General features: G+C 31.0%; 1 protein-coding gene across 6 annotated transcripts in view; it reads left to right on the top strand.

Moving 5' to 3' along the window:
- The window catches only part of LOC118448950 (multiple PDZ domain protein), a 78152-nt gene that overhangs the window by 45050 nt on the left and 12731 nt on the right, over positions 1-20371 (top strand). For 5 of the 6 annotated variants that reach the window (XR_014982839.1, XM_085660711.1, XM_085660712.1 and 2 more), the window contains exons 18-21: positions 9119-9227; positions 9470-11627; positions 16864-18109; positions 19834-19938. Coding sequence is in view for 5 of the 6 variants with exons in the window: in XM_085660711.1 (XP_085516837.1) it covers positions 9119-9227; positions 9470-11627; positions 16864-18109; positions 19834-19938 (3618 nt within the window). In the remaining variant the exon portion in view is untranslated. The remainder of the gene's footprint in view (positions 1-9118; positions 9228-9469; positions 11628-16863; positions 18110-19833; positions 19939-20371) is intronic. The other variant, XM_085660715.1, reaches the window with a different exon arrangement.

Here is a 20371-nt window from a genome sequence, read left to right as displayed (position 1 = left end):
AGAGAGGAGAATTAAATTTTTGAGAATCTTTCTCATTCTCTTTCTCACTCTCTCTTTCTCTCTTTCTTTCAGTATAATCTGTCGTTTCTACGACGTATTTTTTAATTTTTTTTTTTTTTATATATGCTATAACAAAAGAAAATTTAAACAGTTCGACGCGTAAAATTCGCGCGATAATGATTCTCAACCTAACCTAAAACCTCCTTCAATTGTTTCCTTCGATCGTCTTTTGTTATTATTTCTTAAACGTGCGTCGTGTAAGAAGAGAAATGCAAAAAAGATTATCGTGAAAATTTAATAATACGAGAGAGAATAAAAGAATGAGTAAGATGAAAGAAAAGAAAGAAAGAAAGAAAGAAAAAAAAAAGTAAAATAAAATAAATGAATGTATGAAAATGAAATGAAAAAAGGAAGCGCGGGGAAAAAAAGGAGAGCCGGGGGTGGACGTGGAAAAAAAAAAGAAACAAAACGAAAACAGAGAGAAAAAGCAAAAGAAAAAATGATTTTCGGGATTCGTTTTATACTTGGAATCCGGATGATCTCTCTCGTGAACATATCGGTGCTACTTTACAGCCTAACGATGGCCTTTAAATATGTCATGCTGCAGCCAGCCCCTTTAAGTAAGTACATAAATAAAACGATTGTAATAGTGAATGAAAGTTGCCTGGTAGAGAGTAGCTGATCGAAATAATAATGATAAGATTATAATAATAATGATAATTATTAACGTTTTCTTTCGATACATCTCTCTCACACATCTCCTCTCCTCTACCCCTCCTCATCCCCCTCCGCCAAATATAAAGTAGAAACAATAACAACATTAACGAGAACAATAGATCAGGTTATACTGTTCTCACGACACACATACACACAGACCATACATAATTCTTTTTTTTTTATTTTCTTTTTTGATTTTTTTTCTTCCTTTTTTTTTCTTATATTTTTAATTACTGACTCATCTCTTCTTTCTATAATATGTATATACATATACATATACATATACATATACATATATATGTATGTATGTATGTATGTGTGTATATTATATTTCATATTTGTCTTTTTGCAGTCGGACGATTAGGAAAAAGAAAAAGAAAAAAAAAAGAAAAAGAAAGAAAAAAAAAAGAATGCGAAACAAACAAACAACAAAAAAAGGAAAGAAAACAATTAATCAAATTGATCAGGTATTGAGTGTTTGTAGAGTGAAAGCGGAGAGAATTATTGTATGAGTTAGAGAAAGACGGATGGATGGACAAAGAGAGAGAGAGAGAGAATGAATGCATAAGCTAGTTAAAAACAGAGAGAAGAAATATTATACAATTGGAACGAATGAATGAATGAATGAAGTAAGAATGAATGAGTGTATGTGTGTGTGTGTAAATGGAAGAGAAAATACGAAAAAAAAAGAACTGAAAAAAGAAAAGAGCGAGAAAGAGCGAGAGAGAGAGAGAGAGAGAGAGTGAGGGAGATAGAGTGAAAGAAAGGGTGAGAGGGATGACAAAAGAGAGAACGAGATAAGTGAAAAAAAAAAAAGCAAATCCCACATACAAAAACCCATCTCTATCTTTTTTTCTTTAAGCAAAATTTTTATAACCTACACGAATCCTTGCCACGCACTTTCCCCACCGCCCCTCAACCCCAATCATCGCCTTTCCCTTTTCTTCGTTTTTTTTTTTTTTCTTTTTCCTTTCTCTCGTCGTAAGTTGCTCTTCGATCGCAAAGCTCGTACGTCAATCTTTTCACCTTTTTCTTTTTTTTTTTTTTTGTAGTAGACTCTTACTACCATACAATTATTGTATATTACTTCTACTTCTTCTATTACTACTACTGCTACTACTACTATTACTACTGCTACTGCTACTGCTACTAATTACCATACTACTACTAACTGTACTTCTATTTCTATCTCTATTACTACTATAAATATCATATCACTATTATATACTACTTTTCATTTTATTATTTTTATTACTAGTAACTATTACTATCATACAGCTACTGCTGTATAGTTTTACTACTTCTGTTATAACTATTACTGTGTAGTACTTTTATTTTTATTACTTCTATTGCTATTACTACTACTCTACTACTATTACTGCTATTACTATTACTAATCGCTACTACTAATACTACTTCTATCACCACCACCACCACCACCACCACCACTACCACCACCACTACTACTACCACTACTATTATTACTCACTGGCACCTTTCTTCACTATTATCAAAAGGCTCGGTGAGACCAAAACGTTTAAACCTAAACCACACTAACTGACTGATCTCACTACCCATCCTGACTGACTGATTAACCGTCCCTTGACTAGAGTCTGACGTTTATTTCAAAAAAAAAAAAAAAAAAAAAAAAAAGGGGCGATACACCTTTAAACTCATCCACTTTGGTAATTCACCATATATATATATATATGGATAAACATACAAAATGCACGCTAATTGTGTAACAATATCGATATCTCCAAAGGCTTCCTTTTTTTTTTTATCTTCTTCATTGCTTTACTTGAAGAAAGAAAGGAAAAAAAAAAGAAAAAGAAAAGACAAAGCGAAGAAAAGATAAATGCAGTTCGAATTTAGAATTCTTTTTTTCTTTTTCTATGCCGAGTCTCGAAGGTACGCGCGGGAATCTTTTTTTTTTTTCTTTTTTTTTTTTCTTTTTCCTCCAAAGAAATAAAAAGGAAAGAAAATTCTATCCGCTGCTAGCAGCCCCGCACAATACCTACCCTTAAACCATCCCCTGCCTGCCACCCTCCAATAACCAACTCACTAAATCCCTTCACATTTTTTCTGGTACGCACATAATCGTAGCTTTGTATTTTTGAAATTGTTATAAGTCTGATTTATTGAAAAAGTAGAAAAAGATGATTAAATTAAGAAATATTATTTTGTTGATTGTTATAAGAAAGAATATCGGACTTATAATAGTTTTAAGAATGGATGGCAATGATTATATATACAGCATTCTTCTCTTTAGAATCTTCTTTTTGTTAGTCTTTGTTTCTCTTTATTTCTGTTTCTTTTCCCTCCCCCCCCTCTTTCCTTTTCTTATTTCTTTATTTTCTTCTTCTATTCATTTATATATTTAGCTCGTTAATCCTCTATAACTTTAACTAACGTTTTGTTTCACGTTTAAAAAACACATATAATTAATTAAGGTGAAAATTATAATAATGTATATATTTTATATAAATTATAATTAGTAAATAATTATTTACTTAATATAAACAAGTAATAACAATTAATATAACATTTATTAAAAATGTCATAGTTACATAATGTGTTATAGAGGGTTTTTAATATAATACCTGTACAACACGTATGTACACACACATATATTTCCATTTTCTTTATCTTTCTCCCTTAATTTTTCTTTTCAACCTTCGCATAAACGTGTTTAGCGTATCTTTCTAAATTCTATATATTGCTTAGAGTTGCGCAAATCGCATACATCTTTTAAACGAGTTTGATTTTGTTAATCAAACAGATGCAAACGTGTAAACGCATAGTAATGATAATAATAATAATAATAATAATAATAATAATAATAATAATAATAATAATAATAATAATAATAACAAAAATAATAATAATAATAATAATAATAATGATATTAATAATATTAATGATAATAATAATAATGCTTTTATGTTTACACGATGAAGCAACAACGATGAATATTATCTCTTTTTAATTATTAATTATTATTATTATTGTTGTTTATTATTATTTATTATTATTATTGTTATCGTTATTATGATTAGCGTTATTATTATTATTGTTATTGATATTATTATTATTGTTATTATTATTATTATTATTATTATTATTATTATTATTATTATTATTATTATTATTATTATTATTATTATTATTATTATTATTCGTCGTCGAACGATCGAACGTTTCTGTCAGCACGTTCTTTAGAAATGTCGTGAGTACGAATGGTTTCTTTTCTTTCGTTCTTCTTAATAATTTTTCTTGTTAATAAGAAATTTCTTGAATGAAATTAAATGAATTAAATTAAGTCAATTAAATTAAATGAAAAAGAAAAGAAAAAAAAAGAAGAACAAAATAGGAATATTAAAAATCTTTCTTTTTTTCTTTCATCACAATTAAACATTTTTTTTTTTTTTTTGTTATAATTAAAGTAGATAAATAGAATTAAATGAAAACTTATGAACGGAGAAATTTTTTTCGTCTTCTTTTTTCTTTATTTTTTTTTTTTTTTTATCATCATTTCTCGTTCTTACGTGCAAATTATTCTTATTAACAATAACGTCAAAGTATTAATACAATGATAATGACAAGCCTCGGTATATAGATATAAACATAAGCGAATCGAAATATTTTTAGCCATAAGATTGATAAAATAAATAATCGAAACTTTTTCTTCCTTTTATTAAATATCATTCTTGTATAAAGAAAATTTTTTTTCTCGTTGGAAATTATTCAGAAGAAACTTACACTTTCGATATAGTTGTGTTTACTCGTTTTTTTCTTTTTTTTTTTTTTTTTATTTGAATGGGGGGAAGAAAAAAAAATTAAGAGAACCAATTTACTTTCCTTTCTCTTCTTCCTTTCTTCTTTTATTTCTCGTCCTGATTATAGATTTTTTTCGTTCGTTTCAAAAATATTTGATCGATTTAATTTTGGTATTAAAGATAAAAATAAAAATAAAAAAAAGAAAAGAAACAATGAAAAGGGAAGAACTTGAAACGTTATATGCGATACAAAAAATAAATTGAAAGGAAAAAAAACAAAAAAAAAAAAAAAAAAAAAAAAAAAAAGAAAAAAAAGAAGAAAAAGAAAAAGAAAAAAAATCTAGAACGAGAGATAATACAACGAAACCTTTCGTACTCGATCGAGTCAAGGTGAAATCTTTATTTCGACGGATTCAATTCGAATTAGTAATTGAAATTAATTAGCGGAACGATGCGGCTCTCGAATTTCAATGAGTTTCAATTCCGGAGTTGTATTGAGTGCTTTTATCTAGTTGGAACGGAAGGATAATTAATTACCGAAACGTATCGGTGAAAGCGATTATGCTGTACATTGCACAAGGTTATCAAACCTTTATTTAGTATGCACCTGCGCAGGTGAATCGTCGAATGACGTCGACATCACGATCGCGTAACGTATATCACTTTAATGTTTAACGTGTCGGATAACGTTTTTCATTGAAAAACCACACCGTGTTTAATTTAATTATACATATGTACGATATACATATGAACACATATGATGATCTTTCTTTATGTATATATATATATATATATGTATATATATATATATCTATGCGAAATGGTATTTTACCTTGACTCGAATTCCCGCCTCTCTTTCAGCTATCGCTAAAAATATCGAAGATATATGATATTGATCGGTCAATAAATATATATGCGTGTATATGTATGTATATTTTTGTTTTTTTTTTTTTACATATTTTCTATGTAAATATATACATATATGTGTATATATATATATATATACATAGATAGATAGATAGATATATATGTTAATCCTCCGTAATTACAATTTCTTATTTTATCTTTTTTTACAAGATAATCATATTACGAATTGTAATATATAATTGATATGAAATAAATTCGATTATTAAGAATTAATTTTCCTTCTTATAACGATATTATTTAATTTAATTTTTTATTACTATTAATTAATTGAAAATATATTTTCCCTTTGAATTCTTTCTATATATTTTATTAATAAATTCAATGTAATGGAGTATCGATAAATCCTTCGATTAATCAAAATTGCATTTTTCAAAAAACAAATGTATAAAAAGAAATTAAAAAAAAAAAAAGAAAGAGAAAAATAAATTACAGAGGATTAATATTCTATATTTGTGCAATTTAGTACGCTTATTAGAAGAAAAAAAAAAAAGAAAAAAGAAAAGAAAAAAAAAAGAAAAAAAAAGGAAAAATTAGAAAATAGAGTACGCCGTGTGGAATGAATTATAAAAAAAAAAAAAAAGAGCGTATTATCAGCGCTTAATTATCGCGTTAATTATTATTACTTATTATTATTTATACAATTGAATACAATCCAATAGTAATTTGTGCACGCGTGAATATTATTCAATACATTTCAATCTACATAAATATATTCATCTTTCTTTTTTTTTTTCACTTTTCAGAACGACGGATAAATGCCCGAAAGATACGAACAGCTGATCATCGCCAGGACAAGTTGAAAAAAAAAAAAACAAAAAAAAAAAGAAAAAAGAAAGAAAAAAAAGCAAAAAATGAAAAAACAAAACAAGAAAAAAAAACACAAAACAAAAAGATCGACCAAAAATGATACCAAAAGAGATGAGAAATTAAACGAATCTCCTCCTTTCTCTGCACGTTTTAATAATAACGATAATGAATATACGAAGCTCTACCGAATACAATCGTAATATATACAATATACATATACATATACATACATATATCTATATACATGACGTATACATACATACATATACATATATATATACATACATTCATATATATATGTATATATATATATATAATTATATACATATCCGTCTCTAAACTTTGTTGTCTGACTGTGAAATCCTAAACTCACTCTCTCTCTCTCTCTCTCTCTCTCTCTCTCTCTCTCTCTCTCTCTCTCTCTCTCTCTCTCTTTCTCTCTCTCTCTCTCTCTCTCTCTCTCTCTCTCTATCTCTCTCTTTTATCTCTCTTTTTTCTCTCTTCACAATAGTTCTAATCGTTTTACATATTTATTTTTCTTATATTTCTCCTAAATCAATTATTTCAGCATTGAATAAAATTATGTATATATTTACATATATGTACATATTCATTTTTAAAGATTGTCATAAATGTGAAATCCTATATAGAAATTATTTATCTTTCTCTGTCTTTTTTCTATATCTATCTATCTATCTATTTGTCTCTCTATTTTTTAATAACTTTTTTCTATCTCATTTTTTTTATCTTTTTTTGAACAATATTTTCAGCATTCAACGAAAATATCTATATATATATATATATATACACGTACATACGAAGTCTTCGAAGTTTATTGTGGCCATAAAATACTATATTTCTCTCTCTCTCTCTCTCTCTCTCTCTCTCTCTCTCTCTCTCTTTTCTCTCTTTTCTCTCTTTTCTCTCTTTTCTCTTTCCTCCTTTGACAATATTTTTCATTCATTTTTCCAATTTATCTTTCCTATATTTTTCTATTAAATATTTTTCAGCATTCAATAACAAAAGTATATGTATATATATATATATATATATATATATATATATATATATATATATATATACTTTTATATCTATCAGTACGAATAATATAGGTAAGTTTCAGACGATAATAGCCCCTTATCTTGCGTTCGGATTAAATTCGTCGCGAAAATGGAGATGGGGTTTGAAAAGAACGAAGAAAAAAAAGAAAAAAAGGAATAACGGAAAAAGGATAGAGAAGAAACAGAAAAAGAAATAAAGATAAAAAAAGAAAGTAAAGGAAAGAACATATAAAAAAAAAAAAAAAAAATAGAAAAAAAAAAGAAACAGATAAATAAAAAAAAAAAAGATTCGAATAGAAGGATTTCATAGGGGGATTTTAAATGGTACAGGATAAAATCCGAAGATCGATAATACGCTGTCCGAAGGACTAAAACTGAACGTCGATGGATCATCGATTTGACGAAATACTTGAAAATTGCACGTACACTTTGTGTATGTGCTTGTATATGTATGTTCGTTTAATATACATATACTCTGTCTTTCTCTCTCTCTCTCTCTCTCTCTCTCTCTCTCTCTCTCTCTCTCTCTCTTTCTCTCTCTCTCTGTCTTTCTCTCTCTGTCTTTCTCTCTGTCTTTTATATATATGTATGTACATATTGCTTTTGAACGATAGCCTAGGTATACAGAATATATTTTGTACGTCATCGAAGGTACGCTGCAAATAATATCGTTGGCAAGTAGTAGGTTGTGCTCCTAAAAGATATCGGCTCCTCTTCCGGTATTCGTTCGCTAATTTGTATTTACATACATACATACATATATATATATATATATATATATATATATATATATATATATGCTTTCAGTTGAAAGGAAGAAAGTAAGAAAAAAGAGAAAAAGAAAAAAAAAAATAAAAAAAAAAGAAAAAGAAAAAGATGACAAGACCTTTAACACTGCCTTGTGTAAAAATAAAATGCGATTGTACATAATCGATTACTTCGTAATTTTTTATATATACATATATCTATTTACTCATTATTCCCATCACATTCCCATTTTATATAATTATAATCGTATATCTATATATAATTAATGTTTAATATTTTTGTTGTCCTTTTCTCTCTTTTTTTCTTTCCTTTTTTCTTCTTTTTTCTTTCAATTTTTTCATTTACGATTTTGGATTTTTGATCTTTTAATCTTTTTCTTCAGTTTCATGTCTACGACCGAGTTTGCCTTATTTTGCAAAGCTCGGACGTTTCTCGTACGAATGTTCATTCTTTTTTTTTTTTTTTTTTTTTTTTCTTTTTTTATTTCGTAAGATGTAAAGAAGAAAAAAGAAAAAAAAAGGAAATATGAAGAACGTGTGAATTACGAATGAAAGAATTTAAATCAATGGCAATAGTCGATTTTACGAGAAATCCTAGTACGCTCGAAAATTAATAATATTAAAAAAAAAAAAAAAAAAAAAAAGAAAAAGATAGGCTATAAGTAAGACATCGCGCAAAGAAAAGCTTTCTCATAAATCGACTTGATAAATCAACTTTACGATTCATCCCCATCCCCTTTGATAATTTTCCGCTTCTAAAAAGTATCGCCATCTTTTTGATATTATTAAGTTATATATATATATATATATATATATATATATATATATATTTGCTTTATTTCTGTAATATAGTTAAGTATGAAAGTATTGACGTTAATTAAATTAGAAGTATGAAATAAAAAAAAAAAAAAGAAAAACAAAACAAAAAAAAAAGAAAAGAAGAATAGTAAAAGTAAAGTAGAAATATTTTTTTTTATATATATATATATATACACACACATTATAATTCAACGAACGAGATGAAGCTAATGCTATGACTTTTATCTTCCTGGCTGATCAGAGGGTACCACCAATCTGTACGGTTCGACGCAGCCGAAGCTTCCCGAACGAGAGTTCCGAAACGACCGATCGTGCAGCCGAGTTTGAAGATTTCCTTTCATCGAGATCGGGTAAGTTTGTTGGTCTCGAGAAAAAAAGAAAAAAAAAAAAAAAGAAAAAAGAAAATAAAATAAAATAAAATAAGATAAAAAAAAAACAATAGAATAAAATAAAATAATAGAAAATGATCGATAAACGAAACGAAAGGGAGAAGCAAAAGTAAACAAAAAAAAAAAAAAAAAGAAAAAAAAAAAGAAAAGAAAATAAGAAAAGATAAAGAGGAAACAAAAAAGTCGAGTATGATATTTCTCAGGTATGACCGACATTTCGACCGGCGTTCAAGTTATTGCCGATAGAAAGGAAGAAGATAAGAATCGGAAACAACGTCGACGTCAGCAAGAACAACGGCAACGTTATGAGGAGAATGAAGAGCTGGAGGAGGAAGAGGAGGAGAAGAAGAAGAAGAAGAAGAAGAAGAAGAAGAAGGAGGAGGAGGAGGAGGAGGAGGAGGAGGATCATTGGAAAGATGCTTTGCCATTAACGCCAATCTCAAGTCCTACGAAGTTGAAACAATCAATGAAAGAAAAATCGAGGATATTATCGAAGAATGAAAAAGAAATCGACTCGTCTAATAGATATTATCCAACTAATGATAAAATTCATACGGAGGAAGACGTAATCACGCCAACGATTGAGACAATTTCGATCGGGAAGGATGGCAAAGAGATTTATGAAATTCCAGACGTGATAACGCGCGTAGAACAAGCTGCGCCAAAGGTTAAATTAAAAGAGAAAGATGAAGGAGATATTCGAGAAAGGGATGAAGATATTAGAAAGAAACAGGAAGATAAAGATAAGGATGTCGAGGGAAAGGAGAAGGAAGAAAAAGTTATTGTCGATTTGTCTGACGTATCGGCATTAAGAAGAAAGAAATCGGAGGAAGAGAAAAGGAAGTGTCTTAATACGTACGATGGTACGGAGTCAAGGGAAGAAGGAATATCTACAGAAACATTGGATAAATCCGAGGAATCCTCCGAAAGGATTTCGAAGAAGAGGATAAGAAATGAGAGGGAAGATGATGTTGTTGCCGGTGTTAAAAGGAGATCGAAGAGAAGAGAGACAGAGAGAGATAGAAGATCAAAAGACGGGGATACAAGTAGAAGGAGAAGATCCAGGGAGGAGAGGAAGAGTCTGAAGGAACAGGAGTGCATCGAGAGGGTCACTCAGTATCTCAGGAAGCATAGCTCGCTAACCGCATTTAACGAGCCAGAGCCACCGGAGTACTCATATTCGACTTTCGACGAGGATAGTTCGTTGTTACGTAGTTTGGACGACGAAAGAAAGAAACGAATGGAATTAGAGGCCATCGTTCAGAAAGAAAAAGAAAAGGATAAAAAAGAGATAAAAGAGGAGGAAGAGATTAAAAAGAAAATGGACGAAGATTTGAATGTTATTAAAATCGTGGAAACGAAATCTTCTTTAGACGAGAAAAATATATCCGACGATATTAAGATCGTCGAATCTGATCGATCGATAGATGAATTTAATATTAATAATAAAGAACATGTACGTATGGACGACGAACCAAACGTAATCGTAGATACGATGGGAATTAGAAGAACTGAATCCGATGGATTCGGTGAAACTATGAGAAGTTTAAGAAATAAAAGATCATTGAAACCATCGATATCGGATACCGATGTTGTTAAATCGAGTAAACGACCTAGCTCATTGAGAAAAAGAAAAGATATGGTTTCTAATGAATCCTCAAAGGAATCACTACTCGAGGAATCGAAGAAGGAAGTTAGGATAAGGGAAACCGTACAAGAGATATTCTTTGAGGATAATAGCGATCAATTGTCGACATTAATACCGGAAATACAATTGGTTAAAGCGAGGATAATTACGGCCGAGGAAGTGGCTAGTGCACGTTTCGAGGCTAAAGATTTACGAAAAATTGAAATCTATTCGCCGGCTGACGTTGTTTTTATTCGTCAGGACGATGATACGATCGAAAAGGGTCAAACATCACGTGTAATACCTTCTTCATCTTCTTCATCTTCCGAATTAAAATTGCCGTTATTAGGTAAATCAATTTCGGAAAATACTTTGACAAACGATGATATTATCATAGACGATAACAAAATTTCTGAGAGAAACATTAAGCCAGAAATTTTATTGGATTTGTCGAAGGTATCCGAAATAGTGGATGATGATACTATAGTTACGGACAAAGATATAGATAATAAAGATAAGAAGGTACTTAATAGGACAGGTAGTGAAGGTTCAAAGAGATCGTTCATTGGTGCAAAAGAGAAATTCTTTGATAAACGTGACGTTAAGATTAGTGCTCCTCTATCGTTGCCTAGTGAACCGAAATCGGAACTGACAGAGGACGTTTTAGTGATTCGTAAAGATGTTAAGAAATTAGAAGAAGACATATCCAAGGATTTCGATGGCAAAGAATCGAGGTAAGCAAGACTTATTTCTTTTCTCTTCTTTTCTTTTCTTTTCTTTTTACTTTCTTTCTTTCTTTCTTTCTTTCTTTCTTTCTTTCTTTCTTTTTTTTTCCAGAAGTTAAATTCCCCTTCGTAACTTGGAATAACGATATAATTTCTAATCCGGTAATGGAGTTAGAGGTAGTATCGCTAAAGCTAATCGATTAGCGGTAAAAGTATGCACGTTGGGCTTCGAACGTCGCGATTAACAAACAAACGTATAATACGTATAATATATATTGTAAATCTAGTCCGTTACCTTAGATTAGGGTTGGATTACACGTGTGCCGCCGCCTCGCCTCTCCCACCCCCTGCTATAGGTATAAAATAGAATAATAGATGATAATAAAAGAATTATTTGTCTAGTAGAATCTGGGTCATCGAGAATGCCGGGAAATGTTTTCCATCAACCACGAAGTCGTACAGAAGAGCTTCGTACTACTACGCATTGCTAATCAAAACGGTATAATGAAATAAGCTAGGTACGATTGGAAACTTCGTAGATAGAATCTAATACTCGAGACGAAAGGTTACGATAATCGATCGATTGATTATCGATAAGAATATAATATCATACGTCCATTTCGAATCGTATTTCGAAAGGGAACGACGAAAGAAAAAAAAAGAAAAAGGAGGGAAAAGAAAATTTTACTATTTCATTCAAAGTTCCACGTCATTTAATTAAAATATATTTATATATATATATATGTATATACATAATATATATGTATATATGTATGTGTGTATATATGCATAAAAATGAAATTATTTTGAATAACCTTCGTTTCACTTTACTATTATGTTTAAGCCTTAGTTATATGTAATTCGTTTATCGTATGGAATATATAGTTATGCAAGAGAGAAGGGACGACGAACGTATCGATTAAATCGACTATCGGCAATTAATGTGCCATCATAAAAACAAACATACGTAATAAAAAGATTTCTCGGTGATTCCTCCATCTTATTATACTCGCGATAGAAAAGATCTATACATACATATATGTATATATATAAATTTTATATATATATATATATATATATATATATATAAATGATAATTGAACCTATGTGTTATATATAGGTGAATATTTGCGATTAAAAAAAAAACATTTATAGATAATAATAATATACGATCGGATATGTAAGGAACGAAAGAGCGATAGAAAAGAATTAAAAAAGAAATATAATATGTGCTATGTTTATACGTGTTTATATGTGTGTATTAAAAAGAAAATGAATGTTTTAGAAACAGAAGGAGAAATAATATGTTATAAAGAGAAAGAAAAATAATATGTTAAAATAAAAGAGAGAGAGTGAGAGAGAGAGAGAGAGAAAAAGGAAAGAAATAATGTTTTAAAATAGACGGTGTGTTGATAAGAACAACGGAAAGAGAGAAAGAGCGACGACGTTTTAAAAGGAGAAAGAAAGACAATATGTTAATAAGAAAATGAAAAAGAGAAAGTCATAAGAAATTAAGAAAACCAATGCATTAAAGAGAAATTGACTAATCAAATGTTACAAAGAGATAAATGTAATCAAATGATATGAAGAGAGGGAAAAATTTAATGTTATGAAAGAGTGGAAAAGAGATAGAGAGAAAAAAAGAGAGAGAGAGAGAGAGAGAGAGAGAGAGAGAGAGAGTGAGTGAGAAAAAATAAGAAAAACCAATCTACTAAAATGAGACAGAGAAGAAAGAGAAATAAAATATTTTTAAAAGATAAATAGAGAGAGAAATAGAGAGAGAGAGAGAGAGAGAGAGAGAGAGAAAGGGGAGGGACGAATAAAATATTAAAAAAAAAAAAAAAAAGAAAAAAGAGAAAGCAGAAAAGAAATATGATATTAAAATTAAAATAAAAATACAAAATAAATAAATAAATAAATAAATAAATAAATAAGTAAATATGTTATAGAGATGTTAAAGAGATGAGAAAAAAAATGAGATATAATGTTTAATAAGGGAAAGAGAAGTAGTGCATTGAAATAAGTGAAAGAAAAAGTAGAGGGTGAGGAAGAGAGAGGACAGAGAGAGAGAGAGAGAGAGAGAGAGAGAGAGAAAGTGTTAAGAAAAGAGACTAAAGAAAGATAGATAGATATATAGAGAGAGAGAGAGGGAGAGAGAGACAGGGGGAAGAGAGGGACGAGAGAGAGAGAGAGAAAGGTAGAAAGAGATAGATATAAAGAAGAAAGAGAGGGGAGTACTAAGTGTGTGTGTGTGGGTGTCTATGTTTATGCGGGAAGAAAAGAAGGAAGGAGAAGAGTAAATGCGCGTGCGAGAAAAAGAGAGAGAGAAAGAGAGAGAGAGAGAGAGAGAGAGAGAGAGAGAGAATGAGAGAGGGAGAGAAGGAAAGAGAGAGGGAGAAAGAGAAACGAGGAGAGAAAGACAAGGATAGTCGTAAGTTTACGATCGGACAGAGTCGCGTGCTTTACTCTCCCTCTCTCTCTCTTTCTCTCTCTCTCTCTCTCTCTCTATCTATCTATCTCTCTCTCTCCGTCTCTCTTTCTGCGCTCTTCTGGTCTCTGGTCTGTTCTGCTCGCTTTCCCGCTAGCTCGCGCTAGCTCGAAGGAAATCGAGCGGGCATCGCGGGCTCTCCAACGTTTCTCTCTCTCTCTCTCTCTCGCTCTCTCTCTCTTTCTCTCTCTTTCTCTAACTCTCTCTCTCTCTCTCTCTCTCTCTCTCTCTCTCTCTCTCTCTCTCTCTCTCTCTCTTTCTCTCTCGCGCGCGCAACCAAGAGCCGTTGTTTATTAGATCAGAGAGTAAGCCAGTTTGCAGTGACGCACGACCTGCTCGGAGACACACACCGAACCCGACAGTGAACACCTTGAGTTTCTCGCGCAACGTAAAGACCAAAGAAGACAGCCAAAGAGGACGAACAAACAGTCTGTCACAACTGTACTCTCTATCTCAATCTCAATCTCAATCTCAATCTCAATCTCTATCTCTATCTCTATCTCTATCTCTATCTCTGTCTATTCATGTATGTTTATCTCTAATGTCATCATCTCTTGTATGACATCTCCTATTCTCACGTGGATAAACAAAAATCATCCAAGGAATATTCATTTGGATTTTTTTTTCTTTTTTTTTTTTTTTTGTATTTATCTTACATTCTCTTCCCTCTGCAATCCTCTCCTGCTTATCTCTTCCTTCTTTTCTTCCTGCTGCTACTGCCACTGCTACTGCTGCTGCTGCTGCTGCTGCTGCTGCTGCTGCTGCTGCTGTTGCTGCTGGTGGTGGTGCTATTGCTGTTGCACTTCCTTTAACACCAACACCCTCCTCCTTACCACTCATCGTCATATCCTCACTTTCGTCTCTTTCAAACGTAAGCGTGATTAAAAGTTTCTCTCTATTTCTATTTTCGTGTATGTACGCGATTTCCAATGAAACATATCCGCCATCTCTCTCTTTCTCTCTCTTTCTCTCTTTCTCCTCTATCTATCTATCTGTCTCTGTCTCTGTCTCTTTATCTCTATGTCTTTTTCTATTATTCTCTATCATTTTCTCTCGTTCTATCTTCATCTATGTATTTCTTTCTCTTTTTCTCATCCTTTCTTTTTTTTTTTTTTTTTGTTTCCTTCGTTCTCTTTATCGTGAAAGATAGAAAATTTTGTCGATTTTGTAGCTAGCCGTGACGTGTTACCAAACCGGAAGTGAAAGTACGGAGTTCTCGGTCGCTTCTTCTTCGAAGCGTTTCGTCGTTCGGATAATAACCAGAGCATCGTTGGAGTTGATTCTCTCTCTCTTTCTTTCTCTCTCTCTCTCTCTCTCTTTTTCTCTTTCTCTCTCTCTCTTTTTCTCTCTCTCTTTCTCATCTCTTTTCCTTTTCGGATCGTTCCGAATATAATACATCGCATATTGGCATGGTATATAAACAATGAAGAATTTCTAAAAATGATTTACGATATATGTGTAATAATTGTTTTATAAAAAATGTCTGACCATTGAAATCGATTACTATAGATCGTATTATACATACGTATGTTTAATATTGAATGATAATCTTTGTAAATAGTTTGATTCGTATTATAGTAATTTTGTTTGAATTATTATTTTAAGAAATTTTTCAATTAGAAATTTTTATGTAATATTGACGATTTCTTTTCTTCTTTTTTTTTCTTTTTTTTTTTTTTTCATAACGATCCATAAATCATTTGCATTTGAAACAGAATCTTATTAAAAATATATTGTACGATAACGTGTGAGAAGATTATTCGAACATTGATTAATTCTTAGAAATTTATTAAAAGAATTTTTAATAATATGCACTTTTGATTATACGCTCTCGTTCTCTCTCTCTCTCTCTCTCTCTCTCTCTTTCTCTCTCTCTCTTTGTAAAATGCTGGATATTCCAATACATTGAAATATGATAGTAATATAACGGAATGACAAAAAAAAATATTATTGTATCATTACTACGAGTAATTTGCTCGTATCGTTCATCGAAATCTAATAATAGAAATTTTCTATTAATATCGTCATATTAAAAGCAAACAATATTGTCCGATTATATTCTGTCGAAGGAATGAAATGATTATATTACGATGATAAATAATTGTCAAACGTATATTTAGAATGATCGTTCATATATAATAATTTCTAATGCGTAATTCTAAGATCTAAGAGGAAAAAAAGAAGAAAAAAAAAAAGAAAAAAAAGAAAAAAAAAAAGAAAAGAAGAAAGAAAGGAAAAAAAAATCGACTTCTAATAAATTTTAACGAACGATCATATCAATTAGAACTATTGTGAATGTTTCGATGGGAGCTCGTTATTGAATGATCCTCAAAAGGCCAGTTTTAGACTTGCAATCAAATCTTCGAGACATCAAAAAACTCGTTCGTAATTAAGAGAATTGTTCCACGCGATTGAACTTGCCCTGAGTCCGGTGTTCTTAATGGGTCAGTGCGGAAGACCTCTCGGTTCGCCGTTTCAGCGGATTCCTTTTTGTTGCTTCTAACCATTAGAGATCGAACGAGCACGAAGCCCGCTGAAGTACTTTAGACTTCGATCGAAGATTATACTTCTATCTCTTGTGTCTTTCTTCCTTCCTTCCTTCCTTCCTTCCTTCCTTCCTTCCTTCTTTTCTTTTTTTCTTTCATTTTCTTTACCTTCTTTAAGTCGTTTTTATTTTCCTTTTTAATTTTTGTTAAGCCATGATTTTTAGAGCGGAACGTCGCATAACGTTACCTCGAAGATTTCTTTCGTTTTAAGCTTGGAAGAACGTGCAGACCGTGAGGAGAAAAGGAAACAGGAACAGCGACAACAACAACAACAACAACAACAACAACAACTGTTACAGCTACAACAGGAACAGGAACAGGAACAACAGCAGGAATCAAAGAAATCTTTAACAGAGGAAGACGTTATCAAGGAGAAAAAGGAAGAATTAAGTGGGGAAGTAGTAGATTATGAAAAAATCCTCCGACAGCAGGTGGAGGAACGTCCGCTGCTGGAGGAGGATAAAACATTATTGACTTGTCAGGAGGAGGATAATTTGATAAGTAAGGAACATTCCTTGGAATATCAAAGTCAGACATTAGAGAGTCAATTGGAATCTTTGACTTCAGCTGAACCAACGGTAGTACCAGTTGTCCCAAGGAATTTCTTCAAATCTGTACCGGACAGTTGGAAGCGCGAGGTCAACGAGGAAAGTTTCGACGATATAGAAAGAAGTTACAAGGAGACACAATCATCGCCACGTGAGAAACGTGAAGTTGAAACACAGACGGTACAAGAGACGAAAAGTACTCAATGTAGTCCGGATCAAAGTTTATCGAGTACAGCGGAGATCTTTGAGACGGCCGGGATACACGTGGCATTGAGATTTTATCAAAGTCCAAAGAGGGAAGTTCAAACGCAAACCCAAGGTGAAAGTAAAAGTATTCAATGCTCGTTGGATGATTTAATATATCATGAATTATCGTTTGATCCACGATTACTTGGTAAAACGTTCGACAATTTAGTTAAAACCGAACGAATACAAATTCAAGAGTCTAAGAGCGTACAATGTATACCGGAGGATATCTCGAGTGAGCCAAAGTTTAAATCAATAGTGGATAACAAGAAGTTGAAGGAGGAGGAGAGGAAGAAGAAGAAGAAGAAGGAGGATTCGTTATTAGGTTTACGTAAAGAAGTAGAAGTTCAAACTTATCAAGAATCAAAAGCCGTTCAATGTACCGACGAAGAGTTACAATCTTACGAGACTGATCGTACTTTAGATAAATCATCGAACAGACCGGATAGCTTAACAACCACTCGAAATACCGAAATCTCTTTGGTTCCCTCGTCCCGTAAACTTGCCACGGTTGTCTTTGTCGAGGGTAAAACTATCATGACGGTCACGCAAAGAGATCACGATGGTAACATCGCCTGGTCTAATCATTGGGGACCAGAAAGGCTCGTAGAAATTTACAGAGAACCCAAAACCAGCTTGGGACTTAGCATAGTAGGTGGAAAGGTGAGTACTAATTTTATTTATTTCTTATTATTATTATTTTTTCTTTCTCTCTCTGTGTCTCTGTCTCTGTCTCGTAAAACATCAACGTAGGACAATGATGTATTATTATGTTTTTTTTTTTTTTTAGACTGAAAAGATCAAGGAAGAATTGTTGTGTCGTTCTTCCTGGTATCATTTTCTTCTTCTTTTTTTCTTTTTCTTTTATTTCTTCTCTACTTGTTCTCTACGGAACAACACAAAGGAGGACAAAAGCGTTACGCTAGCGTTACGTTATTGAATGGAAGTGAATTTTTATTAGAGACGTATGTATGTATGTATGTATGTATGTATGTATCTACGTACGTATGGATGGATGGATGGAAGTATGTATGTACGTACGTCGCAAGGCAAATTGATGCTATAACGTTTGAGAGTAAAGTGCTATCGTGTCTAATAGCATACCTGTATTATACACAGGGTGTTGGAAGTAAAAATGGTCTATTATCAGGGAATCATATTTTATTAATAAATTTTTGTTCCTTTTTTTTAATTTTTATTTCTTTCTTCTTTGTAATCATTTTCTTCTTTTTTTTATTTTTTTATTTTTTTTTTTTGACTAACCTAATAAAATCAATTGATAATATTGTGGAGAAATTAATGACGATTGAAGGAAATGAATTTTGATAAGATATCAATGGAAAGAAAAGGAAATTCAAAAGTAATTATTATATATTAGTTAGATAGATAAATAGAGAGAGAGAGAGAGAGAGAGAGAGAGAGAAAATAATTAATATATGCATAAAAAAAAATTTAATATATATATATATATATATGTATGTAGAAAATTAATAATAAATCGATATTACGTTTAGATCTTACCACCCTATATAAAACTAATTCCGTAGCACAGAGATATGAGTACATATATAGAGTAGCTAGCTGCATCGTATATAAGTATATTAAATGTGGTTTCGTGACATTAAGCTGATAGGGAGAATAGTGTAAGTGATTGAGTGAGTATGAGTGTGTGTGTGTGTGTGAGTATGTGTATGTGAGAAAGAAAGAGAGAGAGAGAGAGAGAGAGAGAGAGAGAACATATACGTTCCTTCTACGATAATTTGCACTCTGTAAGATTATCTAATTGAGAAAAGAAATTCATTTAAAAGTTTTGCCTATCATCTCTCGTAATAAAATCCAACAAGTTTATGTTCGAGATATCCGTTTGAAAATTGAATAGAAATTACATTGGAAATATATTTGGTTTTTTTTTTTTTTTCTTTTTAACGAATTAAGACATTATTAAGAATGCAATTAGAATGGCTTGAGAAGTAACAGAAGAAAAAGAAAAAGGAAAATGTCGGTTGTTACTTCAGATAATTTCATCCAATCGATCGCATTTTAATTAGAGTTTTATTCAAGCTTCTAAAGCGAGAGACACGAATATATATCGTAGGCGAATTGAAATTGTATGAAAAAAGCAAATTCATTCGAATGAAAAGTGTTATTTTCGTGGTCGTTTTCCAATTTGATTTGTTATCGTAAAATGATCTTTTATGTTTCTCAACATTGAAAAGATCGTTGTGTTAGATAATAGATATCTAGCGGTATGTGTTAGAAAATTGTATGAATTAGAAATGAGTCGTAAATTTCAATGATTTATATCATGCAAAAAGTATGTGTGTGTAAGAGAGAAAGAGAGAGACAGACAGAGATGAAACATAAACGATAACAATATGATTTTTCAGGTCGATTTGCACAATGGCAGCTCCAGTAAGTCGCAGAACATATCTGGAATATTCATAAAGAATGTTTTGCCTAACAGTCCAGCTGGAAGAACTGGAGAGTTAAAGGTAAAATAAAGAGATAATGGTAAGCCCCATAGAAGTTATCCTATTCGAAAGAAATTGGTATCCATGGTGTAAGTGAAATCCAATGAAATATCATCAGAAAAATATAGACATATATTTTTGTTGATATATACATATTTGTATGCATGTATCGTATTATATATATATATATATATATATATATATATATAATATATCAAAATTATTTATGAATATTTATTATATATATTTATTATTACAAATAATAAATTCGTAATAATAAATTATAGTATAAATGGAATATTATTTATGAATCAATTAAACAGGCAATGATAGGCAAATAATAAAATGAAAAATATTATTATGAATATCCCTATTCGTAATAATTTATAAATTATAATATTTACGTAATTGATTATTATTTAATAACATAATTTTGATAAGTCATGAGTTTATA

Source organism: Vespa mandarinia, chromosome 12 (genome assembly GCF_050613455.1).
Source record: "Vespa mandarinia isolate Hongniang chromosome 12, ASM5061345v1, whole genome shotgun sequence".
Lineage (NCBI taxonomy): Eukaryota > Metazoa > Arthropoda > Insecta > Hymenoptera > Vespidae > Vespa > Vespa mandarinia.
The sequence above is the reverse complement of the archived record's forward strand: the minus strand, read 5'-3'. Positions and strand labels throughout refer to the sequence as shown.